Genomic DNA, 14,730 nt, shown 5'->3' on the forward strand with positions numbered 1-14,730 from the left:
TTTACAGCATCTTTGAAATAACGTCTACTGCACTGAATGTAGTTATGTCTCCCATATAGGTTAATTTTCTATTTATGACATGGTTTCGATGACGACAGAAAACGACACTACGAAAAGATGGGATACTATACTATCTCTCTCTCTCCGCCCCCACCCGCCGCGGTAATGAGATTTAGAATATCGATGCAAAACTGGAAAGCAAGTTCATAGTGATGTGCAATTCATGTGTTATGCAAATGAAAAAACCTTAACTCCGTTCTTACGATTAAAGAGAAGTTTTGTTTAACCCCCACATCTACGATCTTCCAAAATAATTAAGATTTCATACCAAAATTTATACAAATTACATTAAAATTTCCATTTATTTAAAGGCAGGCTGAATCATACTTTCCTATTCCTGACTGTAGTCGCGAATATCACTCAATAAGTGAAAGGTATCCTTGGTTGAATACGAGATAGTTCTCTAGTGCTCGCTCGCTTAACCTTGAATGGGAAAATAATATTCAAAATAGGTTCGTTAGTTTAGAAATGCTATTTGTATTGAACACTGATGGGTGCCATAGGGTATTTCCCCAACTGGACTGCCATTTATACTTGCACTTATAATACGGTATCAGGAAATTATAATACTGCCGTTCATTGGGGCTTTGGGTGTAGAAATCTCGTCTCTAATCAGAAACCATTTTTCCAGCTGGTCTTGACATGATGTTGATACAGAATAACTTAAATCATAAAAATATATCTCTAAACGTCCAGGTTTCATGGAAAAGAGCTCGATTTCCATGGAGTATTTATCAACCAGATAATTGTCCTCATTGTACGATCCACTTGCTTCTGAGTCCCATTCATCAGCTCACGTCACTTCACAATATTCACGAGATCTTCAATGGAGCTTCATTTACAAAGACTTTGGGGTAATCCTACAGTTTAGGGGTCCAAAGTCCCTTGTGCGTGTTTTTCTAAGTTTTCTTTCCTATTTTCAGTTTCTTCTTTCGGCAAATCTGCAAACAGCAGTATATTTCCTAAAAAAAAATAGCAGTTTATCTGCTTAGAGAAGTACATATTGTAAAAAAACCAAAGAGAATAGAGCGCTGCACCTCACGCGAATAGTGTAGTGTGCTCGCAACTGTGTTTGTGGAGTGGGCGCTTGGGAACCAGGAACCAGGTAGGAACTTAGCAAGGGCTCTTGCTGCTCCTCAGCATCCACTTTTTGATGAATAAGAAAAAAAGAGGTTTATCTGCTTGCAGAAGCAGAGACTTACAATATTCTCAAAATTTTGTGGGTTCGGATCCCCTAAGACATGTTTTTGTATATTTACGTCGCCCTTTGTTCCCCCCTCCCCCTTTTTTTACAATCTCTGCTTCTGTAAGCAGATAAACTGCTCATATTTTCATTATTTTCCATGATTAAACAAATATTTAATAAATCTGTGTGCTGATCTTGACTTTACGTAATGCATCGAATTTGGACCCCTAAACTGTAAGATCACCGACTTTGGGAGTTGTTGGGTGAGAGCCTAGGCCTATGCACTTTCCTACTGGGCAAGTGACAACAGCAGCCTGGGAGTTGCTGTTCAAGTCTGTGTTCTCATCTGGTCGACTGTGGTGATTCCCATAGCGGCCATCAGCTCTCGGAATAAGGATCCTTCTCTTTGCATGAGAGCTTCGGGGGTATCGAATTCCACATCATCTATCGAAGAAGAAATTGGTGGTAGGTTTGATGACATATTCAACTGCATGTATAGAAAATTTTATATATATATATATATATATATATATATATATATATATATATATATATATATATATATATATATATATATATACATATATACATACATACATACATACACAGTGCATACAGTATCTAGTCAAGAAGACATTAAAGTAAAGGAGATTAAGATCTCTCTCTCTCTCTCTCTCTCTCTATATATAGTCTATCTATATATATATATATATATATATATATATATAGTAGAGTGCAGCCGAGAACTCTACCGACTCTCCAACGAGGGAAATATATATATATATATATATATATATATATATATATATATATATATATATATATATATATATATATATATATATATATATATTTGTAACAGATTTGAACATGAAAGAAATGGTCACAAAGAATGAATAAAATTGGAAAGAAAGGAATATTTTTGAATTATAAATATGAAACCTATAAATATTCCCAGATACCAGAAAACAATGCATAACCAGCGCTAGTACTTTCGATCAACAGTTTGCCTTCTCGTGTTTATCCCACTATTTGTGGTACTATGATTTTATTCAAGTACTAAAGTTACGGTAATCAACAGTAAAAAAAAAAAAAGTTAAATGATTATTGGGGAAAACGGCAAGTAAACGGAAATGCTGCAAGGTGAAGAAGAGAAGAAGAAGAGGAAGAAGAAGAGAAACAACAGCTGAGGACAGCAAAACGAACATAAACAGCCAGTCACTTCCTTACTTACTCGTCCCTCCTGTAAGACTAAGACCTTATCGTAGCTGGTGATGGTGTTGAGTCTGTGAGCAATGGTGATGACAGTGCTTTGTGCAAAAGCCTTCCGAATGGTCGACTGAATCATCTGGTCGGTTTCCAAATCAACAGAAGCTGTCGCCTCGTCCAGCAACAAGATCTGATCAGAGACAGATGTGTTTAGGTAAAATTCCGAAGTTGACACACTTATTTCGATATCATATTCAAGGATGAAATGATGTCATAGGTTTACACATTTCCATGGGATTTCTCATTAAAGGTAATTATACTTTTCATTTCCTTTCCTTTTGATATTTCGCATCTTGTTTACTTGCTGAAAAATGCATTTCTACTCTGAAGCAGGATAAATGGCTGAAGGTACATCAAGATTTGGTTTTAGTGCCATTTCAACTGTTGGTGTCTTTTTACTTTTGCTTTGATCGAAGAGAAAACAAGCACTGTTCACTGCAGTAAATCATGCTTTGGCTGAAGATCTACATTAATAATTTTTGTTAGTTTTCTGTGAAAGAAACCTTTGTCTGTCCGTCCGCACTTTATTCTGTCCGCCCTCAGATTTTAAAAACTACTGAGGCTAGAGGGCTGCAAATTGGTATATTGATAATCCACCCTCCAATCATCAAACATATCAAATTGCAGCCATCTTGCTTCAGTAGTTTTTATTTTATTTAAGGTTAAAGTTAACCATAATCGTGCTTCTGGCAACGTTATAGGGTAGGCCACCACCGGGTCGTGGTTAAAGTTTCATGGGCTTGGCTCATACAGCATTATACCGAGACCACCGAAAGATAGATCTATTTTCGGTGGCCTTGATTATAAGCTGTAGCGGATGCTGTACAGAAAACTCGATTGAGGCGAAGAAACTTCGGCGCATTTTTTTACTTGTTTTAATCCTTTTATCACTACGATATTTATATAAACACTTGACTTATGCATCTGGATCTTGTCACTGACCACACACCTTACTTTTGCGGAGCAAGGCCCTTGTGAGGCAAATGAGCTGTCGTTCCCCCACGGCGAAGTTTTCTCCTGCTGTGGCCACAACCGACATAAGTCCTTTGTCCTGCTGTTGTACAACTCTCTTCAGGCTGGACTGCTCGAGAGCCTCCCAAATGGAAGCGTCATCGTGTTCTTCAAAAGGATCCAAATTGTACCTTTGAGGAAAATAATTTTAAGCAAGTTTAGCCCCAGGTGGACCGTGTCCTCATCATATATGAATATTGCAAGGAACGAATCTGGCAATGCCTGGGAAATTACATGAAAACTTTTGCACACTCCTTAAACCAAGCAGCCAAATCGACCTTGAGGCAAATTCCTGAGGTGTATGCTAGTATTGCACCAGCCCTGGTTTTTTTTGCCAAGCCCCTAGGTTAGGTGAGATTAGTGTCTAAACAGTAATTTGGGTGTGGGAAACACGATGAGATTATTTTTAAAAAATTCTATGGTTAGTTTTTAAGACATGGCGTCCCGCTTTTTTCAGGAAAAGGTCCTAGTACTCGGTTACATCTCGGGAAATTGCTAGGGTATCTGCCAGGGAGATTTAATGCCAGTGCAGCCTGAAATGGCATTTTTTTTCGAGTTTGATTGTTCTGATTTGGTTTTTTTTTTCAGTCGCTCATGGATGGATAAAGATTTTTCTTTTAACACATGGTTCGTTTGCGTCACACTTTCAGTGAATGCAGAGAAATAACCTACCCAAAGGAGAAGTTTTCTTGGGCATAGCTATTGTCAGTGCTGTAAGCGGTTGTTATGTGATAGTAGTTGTTAAATGCAAGATGTTATGAGAGAGAGAGAGAGAGAGAGAGAGAGAGAGAGAGAGAGAGAGAGAGAGAGAGAGAGAGAGAGGGGGGGGGCCGGGGTGCAAATTCCTGAGATGCATCCTAGTATTGCACCAGATCCGGGATTTTTTGCTATGCTCCTAGGTTAGTTTAGGTTAGGTTTGGTTAGGTTAGGTTACATTAGTACCTATGGTACTAAGGTTAGTTTTTAAGACATGGCGTCCGGCTTTTTTCAGGGAAAGGTCTCGGTACTCGGTTACATCTCGGGAAAATGCAACAATCATATGTCGTCATAGCAATTCCACAATGAACTGAAAGAAACAGACATACAAACGGAGGGAAAGTTATATGCAAAAATCACGAAGCGGTTTTCATATTTGAAAATGAATGTTGATTGTAAATGTTCCAAAGATGGAACATGCACGTGTCTTATCACTCACCGATGCTAATTTCCTATGCCGGTCAAACCAAAGTTTCACGACGTAAAGATAGAAGAGTTTATTTGTAATTGTAAAGCAAAATAATAAAAACCTTGCACCACAGTAAAGGCGACTGTCAAACGGCCCCGTATTGTATATGATCTAGATTTCAGCTTTCATTTAAGTTCCCGCATTCGTTGGATTTCTGTATTATGCTTTTCCGTTTTGCAGAACCTAGAAAAATCTTTGCGTTAGATGAAAAAACACTTTATAATAAACCTCAACACGTATGTAATGATATCTTATTACTTTGGATATCATAAGGGATTGATTTAATTATAAAACTACAACAGCCAATTCTGTAAATACAGAAACGGTAATTATTATGAAAAGGATTCCATTCCTGTAATTCACTCACGTGAAATTTTAACTATGTACACTGGAAGTGGCCCAGCTCCTATTATCATTCACAATAGCCTTTCGTATATCTTGAGTGTTTGATTTCCGAAATTATGAATCATACGTACATACATGCATATATAAATATAAATATATATATGTTTATATATATGTATGTATATATATATATATATATATATATATATATATATATATATATATATATATATATATATATATATATATATATATATATATATGTATATATATATATATATATATATATATATATATATATATATGCTATATATATATATATATATATATATATATATATATATATATAATTTATCTCTGCTTCCCACCTACCTCATCTCGATTGATGCTAAACCTTATCGATCCCTGGAAGAGAACAGGGTCCTGCGGTATGACAGAAACGGCTGATCGGACCGAGTGGAGACTCAAAGTGGAAATGTCGATTTCGTCTATGAGGACTTGGCCGCTTTCTACTTCCACCAGGCGAAGAAGAGTGGCGATAAGCGAGGATTTACCTGGCAGATAGTAGAAATAATAGACTGCTTAGATATACCTTTATTGTGACTTCGTTAATGGTGGCCATTTACTTCCATATACTTCTTCTCAAAATGGGGAAAGAATATAGAATAGAATATAGAATTTAGGCCATAGGCCAAGCGCTGGGACCTATGAGGTCATTCAGCGTGGAAACGGAAATTGGCTGTAAAAAGGTTACAAAGCTGTAACAGGAGGAAAACCTCGCAGTTGCACCATGAATCAATTGTCAGGAGAGGATAGAAAGTTTCTATAGTGAGGAAGGTTTAATATTGATAGTGCCTATTGTGAGATTAAAAGAATGAAAAATATTTTTACCGAACGTTATGTTACATATTTTGTATTTAAGACATCCCTGATTATCAGAGCGAGAGGGTAGGCGGATAGTCACCCACTTAATTACTTTATAAAATAAAAATAATTTCTATTTGTCCAAAGTGTTATGTATGTAATATATATATATATATATATATATATATATATATATATATATATATATATATATATAATAATATACATATATATATACATATATATATATATGTATACTGTATGTATATATATATATATATATATATATATATATATATATATATATATATATATATATATACTGTATATATATATATATATATATATATATATATATATATATATATATATATATATATATATATATATATATATATATATACATACATATATACATATATATATATACATGTAAATTTATATATATATATATATATATATATATATATATATATATACATATATATATATATATATATATATATATATATATATATATATATATATATTAACTATCACTTGCACAATTGTTCTGTGCATTAATAAAATTACTGACAGTACCTCACTGAAAGTGGTTGGTATCTAGCGGAGATATTTATTCAGGAAAAGTTACAAAATATTACAAGCTTTCTAGGACTATATATATATACATGCATGAACGTGTGTGTTCCATAAAAAGAAAAACAAAGAAGTCAGTATTTACAGACAACTGCCTGTCCGGGCCTACGACGCCAATCTTCTGACCTGGTTCGAAGACTGCATCGATATCCCGCAGAACCAGAGGCAGATCCGGGCGGTAGCGCAAACTCACCTTCTTCAGCTGTACTTTGCCCAGGGCCGGCCATCCTTCTGGGGGCGTCTCTGTATTTCCCGAAGGAGCCTCGCTTGACAAATCCTGCAATCGTTGTTGGTTTAAGACCTTACAAATACTGATTACCAATAGAATACGTCTTGCTTGCTCCCCGTCTCTCTCTTGCAAGGTAGAATAGGATAGAATATAGAATTTAGGCCTAAAGCCAGGCGCTGAGACCTATGAGGTCATCCAGCGCTGAAAGGGAAATTGACAGACGGTTTGAAAGGTGTAGCAGGAGAAAAACCTCGCAGTTGCATTTTATGAAACAATTGTAGAGAGGGTGGAAAATCAGTTGGAAGAAAGGATATGAACGGAGGTACGGTAAAAGGAATGAAAGAGGTTGCAGCTAGGGGCCGAAGGGACGCTGCAAAGACCCTTAAGTAATGCTTACAGTACACCACGTCAGGTGCACTGACGGCAATAATCCCCTACGGTACTCTTGCAAGGTGTGATATGATTACTATAATAATTCTCTCTCTCTCTCTCTCTCTCTCTCTCTCTCTCTCTCTCTCTCTCTCTCTGTAACCAAACTTCACTCTGTTTTGACTAGAACTGTTGAAGTGTTCACCCTTCATTACAAAACTCTTTTCCTATGATGAATTTTGTTTTTTTGTAATTGGAGAAACAGGTCCACAGTTATGTTTGGATACAAATATATTTAAAAACAGAGCTAAACAGAGAACTTTCGACAACCTGTACAATTCCCAATTCCAGTCTGACGCTGTGATTGAAAAGGGGAATCGCGTAAATTCTCGAAAGCTCCGTGTTTAGTTTTATTTTAAATATATTTGTACCCATGCAAAACTGTTTATTTGTTTCTCCATTTTCAGACTCATGCTACTATGAGTATTTTTTTTTTTGTAATTAAAACACCTCTTTGCTGACCAAAGTATCTTTTAGAGCTGTGGGGTTATAAAATCCCATTACAGTATTCAGAGTATTTAAAAGAAATAGTAGACGCTAAAAAATAAATAATCTTACGGGGGAAAACTCAGGTACAGGCCTATTCAAAGCAGCTTCTAGGACTGTACTGCTTCTAAGGCCTTATTAACAGACAATAATGGAATGGAATGGAATACAGAGTTTAGGCCAACGACCAAGCACTGGGACTTATGAGGTCATTCAGCGCTGGAAAGGAAATTGAGAGTAGGTAGGTGTGAAAGGAGTAACGGGAGGAAAACCTCGCAGTTGCATTGAAATAATTGTTAGGAGAGGGTGAATAGCAAGACGGAAGAAAGATAATATGAATGGAGGTACAGTTGAAGGAATGGAAGGGGTTGCAGCTAGCGACCGGAGGGACGCTGCAAAGAATCTTTTGTAATGCCTACAGTGCACCCCGTGAGGTGCACTGACGACACTAACCTCCTACGGGGAACAAACAATAAGAACACATCGCAGAGGCTTGTATTAACCGACTAAGTTCATTTCTCTGGCGCTTGTAATCTACAAACATCACTTTTTTGCTAATCAGTGCACCCTTCTTCCTCTCTCCTTTGGGGAATTTATGGCATACGTCATTCGAGCTGATTACTATAATTTAGTTTATTAGGATGGCGAGAATTCATTCCCAAGTAAATAAAAATATCTATGGCAGATGTTAAGACAAGGGTAGTGTTTATGTACATGAAGCGAAAATGAGTAGTTTAGAATAATTGTTTCAAATAGCACTTCATTATTTTTCCATTTGCGCAGCCTGTCCAAAAACTCTTTGTGTTTCCTTCTTCCTAAACTGTGCAAAGCCGGAAAATTCTAGTTGCCATAGCATGTTCGTCTGGATCTTTCCTAGATAGCGACCCCAACAAAGTTCGGGGGTCGTTATCTAGGACTAACATTTCTTGGGGGTCATTATCTTTATGATATTTACAAATCTTTCGTTTGTTTTTAGGGTCATCCCCCAATGGGATGGAACTATACACGTCGCAAAGGTGGATACATACCGGGTTAAAACTTTGGGGGTCATTGTCTAAAAAAGATCAGTCCGTCTTTACCAATCTGTATCTCATATCTATAATTCTTGTTACATCTTGACACTCGATTTGAAAGAAAAGTATTCGGAAGTATAATTAGTAGTAAATAATTGCACGTAGATTTAACCCTCAAGAATGGTCTACCCCGACAGACTTCCATCCACCCTCGGTTAATTCATCGATTTAAAGAAAAAAAAATCAGCATCTGGAATAATGATACACTTCTCACTGGAGTAAACATTAGCTGCTCTGTGATGGGGATGCAATCATAACATACTATACTGAAACGAAACTGAGTTACAGATTTATGTTTCTGACAAGTGATACTGCCAAGAAATCCAGGATAAAACTCACACTAACACTTTTGAAGCATTCAACATGTAACTTACTATAAAGTAATATATAACACATTAGTTGATACTTGCTTGGGAATATTCCACGAGACGTTCCACGGCTGTGAATCTTGACAGAAACTCGGCTTTCACTTTCATTAAGTAGTTGAATTCATTATATATCTGTGAACAGTATACAATAATCACAATTATATACATAAACACACATATATAGTAAATATATATATATATATATATATATATATATATATATATATATACATATATATATATATATATATATATATATATATATATATATATATATATATATATATATATATATATATATATATATGAAATGAAGGATGGTATTTATGGTCACAGAATCAAGATTTCCATGTCCTCTGTGTATTGTGTTCAGTTCAAAAATTAAAAATAGAGAACAGTTGAACATATTGTTGTGTTTTCCATCAGTTTGGGCGACTGCAGGTTCCATATTGATATTGTTATCTTTAGAACGTGTAATATTTTTGGTAGAGCCTCAGTGTAATTAATATGTTATACGATCGGTAAAGAAATGCAAAGCCGCCTTTTTAGATTGTGAACACATCCTTTGAAAAGAGTAACAATTAAAAGTTATAGTAACAAGGGAAATCATGATAATGATAACTGTAGGAACAATTAAACATGGCAATTTTTTAAAATAATAATTGTAAAGGTATTTGTAGCAGTAGTAACAGCAGTAACACTGACTTTTCAACGGCAGTAATAATGGTAAGAGTTATTGAGCAATAATATATCATGTACATTTCAAGTCGATTGTATTGAGTTTTCTGTCTAAGAAATTGGCCTCAGGGTTCGAGCTCTTACCAATACAGTGGAAATAACCAGAGGCAATGTCAGCTCTGATTGCAAGAAATACATATTCATATGTCTGTAGGGCCTATAGGGCAAAACTCCCGTACATATTGTGCTTTTTCAAAGCATTATCCTCGAGTCTGCCAGCCTTGTGTAATTCATTGGTTAGTATGTTGTTGATAGTGTCGTTATTTTATTAGATGTTCTGTTTCTTCCTGCATTTGTAGTATTGTGCTGAATGTCTTCATTTTCCCTGTCTTTATCTTTCTTGCTTGCTTTGGAGATGCGTTTGTGGGTGGGGCCCCTTACGAGTATCTTGGCATTGCCGCTGAGAGTCATAGAGGCGGGCTATGATTTTGGCAATGTTGGGTTGGAATTTGTAGTAGCAATCTACCCTTCCCATGTATTTGGAGTTCTTTTATTGTTTTGAGTGTCGGGTATTTGTTGACAGCTCACACCTTGGAGGGTAGAGGACATTAACCAGTCTGGGAACTGTGATGACCCAGAAACCTGACAGAGTGGGCCCGATAATGCATTTGCCAGGATGGATGATTAGGACTTTTGGCCTTAGTGGGGATAGTACAGCCTTGATGTATTGGTGACGTTCTTCTCCGTTTCTGCAGAATATAAGCATGTTGTAGATGTTGCGGACACCAAAGGAGAGGTCGCCCATGCTGTTGTTCTTCAGCCTCTTGAATGCGGCCCTTGAATTCTGGATGCTAAATGATGAGTAATTGAGAAAGAGTTTTGTCACTTGCAGGTGCATATACAGTAATGTTCGCCAAGGAATGAAGTGTGGTAAAGGTCGAGTTTCAATAAAAGACTTAGTTGTCTGTAGTCTCCACAAGGGCACATGATTTGTCAGGTTTCTTGACTATGTGGAGTGATGACACCCAGGCTCTGGAAACCACCAGGCATATTCCCATCCGCTCCCTCCATCTGAAGCCCTTGTTAGCAGTGTGTAATTTCTCTGGTGGCAGTTAGCATAACTTTGAGTGGACTGGAGGACCTGTTGTTTTGAAATGAAGTGTTGTGAAGCCCAAGACGCCTCTAGAAACTTGTCCATCTTCTTCAGAAGGCCTGCTGTGAGTGTACCTTTGGCATTAGGCAGGGCAGCTCAGATACTGACTGGAAGATGATACAGCCAAATTTACCAGGTGAAATCTACCTTTTATGGCTTGTCATCTGCACTGAGCTTTGGCAGGGTACGTGTGGACTTGAGCTCATCCCAGGATGCCCTCATTGATGTGTTCCTATTGGTATGTTGAAGAGACTCAGGGCTTCTTTGGCAGGGATGGGCGGTGGCAGCTAGTCACCATGTTTTGCCTCTGGAACCAAGCTTTGCATCTAGTACTCTGTCCACTTTGTATGTGGATGAGTTAATTTGGGAAGTGATGGGACAGTGACTTATGTTTTTTGGTGTTACTGTTCCAAAGTAGAAGACAGGTTCATCATCTCCCACAACTTTTGGGAAGTGAATTTCTCCTCAGGACATCACACTCTTGACAAGGCATTATGCTGTGTATGGCTTATTTATCACTCTTCTTTATGTAAGTTAGGAGGATTTCTATGTTGCGACTTGCTCATCACCTTGCTCTCTTTCCATATTACAGCATAACGTAAGCTAACCTTAAGTACAATGGCTTGATCAGGGCCCAATGGTTGCTAAATCTACTTTGTAAACAATACTTGACCAATTTATCAGTGATCAGCACACCGGTATACCTTAATCTAACTTAACCTAACCTAGGGGCTTTGTCCAAACTAATGCTATATAATTACTTTGAATAATCCACGAAAACAGTGCGACCTAAACAGACCCTAGTTATTAAATTCAAGACTGAATCAGCAAAACCTAACCTGACTTAACACTGAACACCTTGGCTTCACAGTGACCTCCCTACAACCAAAAAAAAAATATCGTAGCCTAAAGGAACAATGGATACTGCGACCTGATCAGGTCCCCTGTGATCAATCACAAATTTACTACGCAATCATTACTGCCAAAATTACCATTCATTGTTGCATAAGTTTAGGCACAGCAGTATCATTTCACAAGTCCAGGATAAATACTTGTGGTGTTGATAAGTGTTCAGGTGCTTTTGAAGTGTACCTCTCATAGAGCTTTGCGTTTAATTCCACGTCAGGTATACAGATACGCATCCATACACAAAATAAATTTACTTTGGGGTAAAACTTTACTTTAGTTGCGCAGCCTGATTCCCACCAGTCGTCGACCGGGACAGGTTCCTCATACACAAAATAGACATAATATTTCCTATAATGCCAGGTCTGACCTAAATTTGAATCAATGAACTATGGTGATAAGTAGGAATGCTATATGCATAAAGGACCTATTAATGAGACAATCACAAACAAGGAAGTTAAAGACCTTGTGATGTTGAATAGGAATATGTTATGCAATGATCAAATAGCAATTCTAATGGCAAAATGCAAAGCAAAAATGGGAATGTTGTTCCGGCACTTCAAAACAAGAAAAGCTGAACACATGATTATGCTTTATAAAACGTACGTACGTAGTCCACTTGAATATTGCAATATAATATGGTACCCACACTACCAAAAGGATATTGCACAAATAGAGAGTGTACAAAGGTCATTACAGCTAGAATAGAAGAAGTTAAGGACCTTGACTACTGGGAAAGACTACAATTCTTAAATTTATATAGTCTTGAAAGGAGAAGAGAACGCTACATGGTAATTCAAGCATGGAAACAGATAGAAGGAATTACCAGAAAACATCATGGAACTAAAATTATCAAAAAGAGCAAGCAGAGGTAGATTAATAGTGCCAAAACTATACCAGGAAAATTAAGGAGCACACAGGACATTAATCCACCACGCACCAGCATCGATAATGCAGCGTCTATTCAATGCGCTACCAGCTCATCTGAGGAACATAACAGGGTGAGCGTAGATGTGTTTAAGAATAAACTCGACAAATATCTATGATGCATCCCAGACCATCCAAGACTGGAAGATGCAAAATATACCGGAAGATGCGTTAGCAACTCTCTGGTAGACATCAAAGGCGCCTCACACTGAGGACCTAGGGCAACCCGAACGAATTGTAAGGTCTGTAAGGTAAGGTAACCAGATCTTACCTACTTAACCTAACTTAGGGCGACGTGCCTGACCTGGCCGGGGGAAGCCCCCTCCTGGACACCCCCAAAAAGGCCTTAACCTGTCCCAGTCGGCGACTGGTGGGAATCAGGCAGCTCAGCTCAAGTAAAGTTTTACTTACTTTGGTATTAAACCTTGTGACAAAAGACCCTGATTTAAAATTTCTTTATACACTACACAAAATAGTAAATGAATGAATTTACATTTATTTACACTGTTCACTTTAAGTATCTCTGTAAGCAGTTCTATTCTTAGTCTTTACTCAGTGTAAACAAGATTTACTGCTCTTACAGTAGAGATTGACATGACGGTCACAGCCTACCACGGGAAACAAAATCCATAAAGTGACTCACCCGATAGTCATGGAATATTCCTCAATCAGGCAAGTCCTTTAATCTTACCAGAGTCATGACTGAAAGCGCAAGACCTGCTGTCGCTGTCGTTACGAAACCTTTGGTGAAGATGCACAGCCCAGTGAGAGAAGCTTTGAGGAAGAGAAACAGCATCTGCGTCCTGAAGACGTACCACTGAGTCGAAAGTCTGTAGACGAGTTGTGCCAAGGTGTGGTCGTCCAGGTACTGGTACATTCTGAACGAAGAGTAATCCTAAATTACACATATTAGTTATGAAATTAATTGTATTCATATGTTTGAGAGAGAGAGAGAGAGAGAGAGAGAGAGAGAGAGAGAGAGAGAGAGAGAGAGAGAGAGAGAGTGAGAGGTGGTTGTCCTGGTACTAGTACATTCTGAATAAAGAGTAATCCAAAATTACACATATTAATTACAGAAATTAATTGTATTTACGTTTCAGAGAGAGAGAGAGAGAGAGAGAGAGAGAGAGAGAGAGAGAGAGAGAGAGAGAGAGAGAGGTTGTCCTGGTACTGGTACATTCTGAACGATGAGTAATCCTCAATTACACATATTAGTTATGAAATTAATTGTATTCATATGTTTGAGAGAGAGAGAGAGAGAGAGAGAGAGAGAGAGAGAGAGAGAGTGGAGAGGGTGGTTGTCCTGGTACTAGTACATTCTGAATAAAGAGTAATCCAAAATTACACATATTAATTATGAAATTAATTGTATTTACATGTTTCAGAGAGAGAGAGAGAGAGAGAGAGAGAGAGAGAGAGAGAGAGAGAGAGAGAGAGAGAGGTTGTCCTGGTACTAGTACATTCTGAATAAAGAGTAATCCAAAATTACACATATTAGTTATGAAATTAATTGTATATATATGTTTCAGAGAGAGAGAGAGAGAGAGAGAGATTGGAATTCCGAAGATTCTGGATATCCTGACTTGGTGACTTTCACTGTCTCCAATAAACTATAGAATAAATACATATGCGAGAATCTAATGTTTTAGGATATTGTCAACTTTCTTTTTGCGTCAGTGACTTACCTACTGGTGAAAAGATCCTGCTGATCGAACGTCCTAATGACAGACAGGCCAGAAAGAGAGGACCCAATGTGTTGAATAACTGGAGACTTCCTCAAGTTATCAATTCTCTTCAGCTCTCTCACTCCGGCATTCATGAAAGAGTCAAGGAGGCAAAAGACAACTGTGTGGAACATGTTTAATTTTAGTGGGGTTTAAGG

The 14,730-nt window shown here is 37.4% G+C and overlaps 1 protein-coding gene across 1 annotated transcript in view; it reads right to left on the reverse strand.

Moving 5' to 3' along the window:
• The window catches only part of LOC136835779 (ATP-binding cassette sub-family C member 5-like), a 45,494-nt gene continuing 30,764 nt past the window's right edge, over positions 1-14,730 (reverse strand). The window contains 9 exon segments of the mRNA XM_067099637.1: positions 1-1,690; positions 2,477-2,645; positions 3,465-3,657; positions 5,491-5,650; positions 6,689-6,701; positions 6,703-6,876; positions 9,227-9,316; positions 13,540-13,726; positions 14,534-14,693. Coding sequence (XP_066955738.1) covers positions 1,575-1,690; positions 2,477-2,645; positions 3,465-3,657; positions 5,491-5,650; positions 6,689-6,701; positions 6,703-6,876; positions 9,227-9,316; positions 13,540-13,726; positions 14,534-14,693 — 1,262 coding nt within the window. The 3' untranslated portion in view covers positions 1-1,574.

Source organism: Macrobrachium rosenbergii, chromosome 55, assembly GCF_040412425.1.
Source record: "Macrobrachium rosenbergii isolate ZJJX-2024 chromosome 55, ASM4041242v1, whole genome shotgun sequence".
NCBI classification, from domain to species: Eukaryota; Metazoa; Arthropoda; class Malacostraca; order Decapoda; family Palaemonidae; genus Macrobrachium; species Macrobrachium rosenbergii.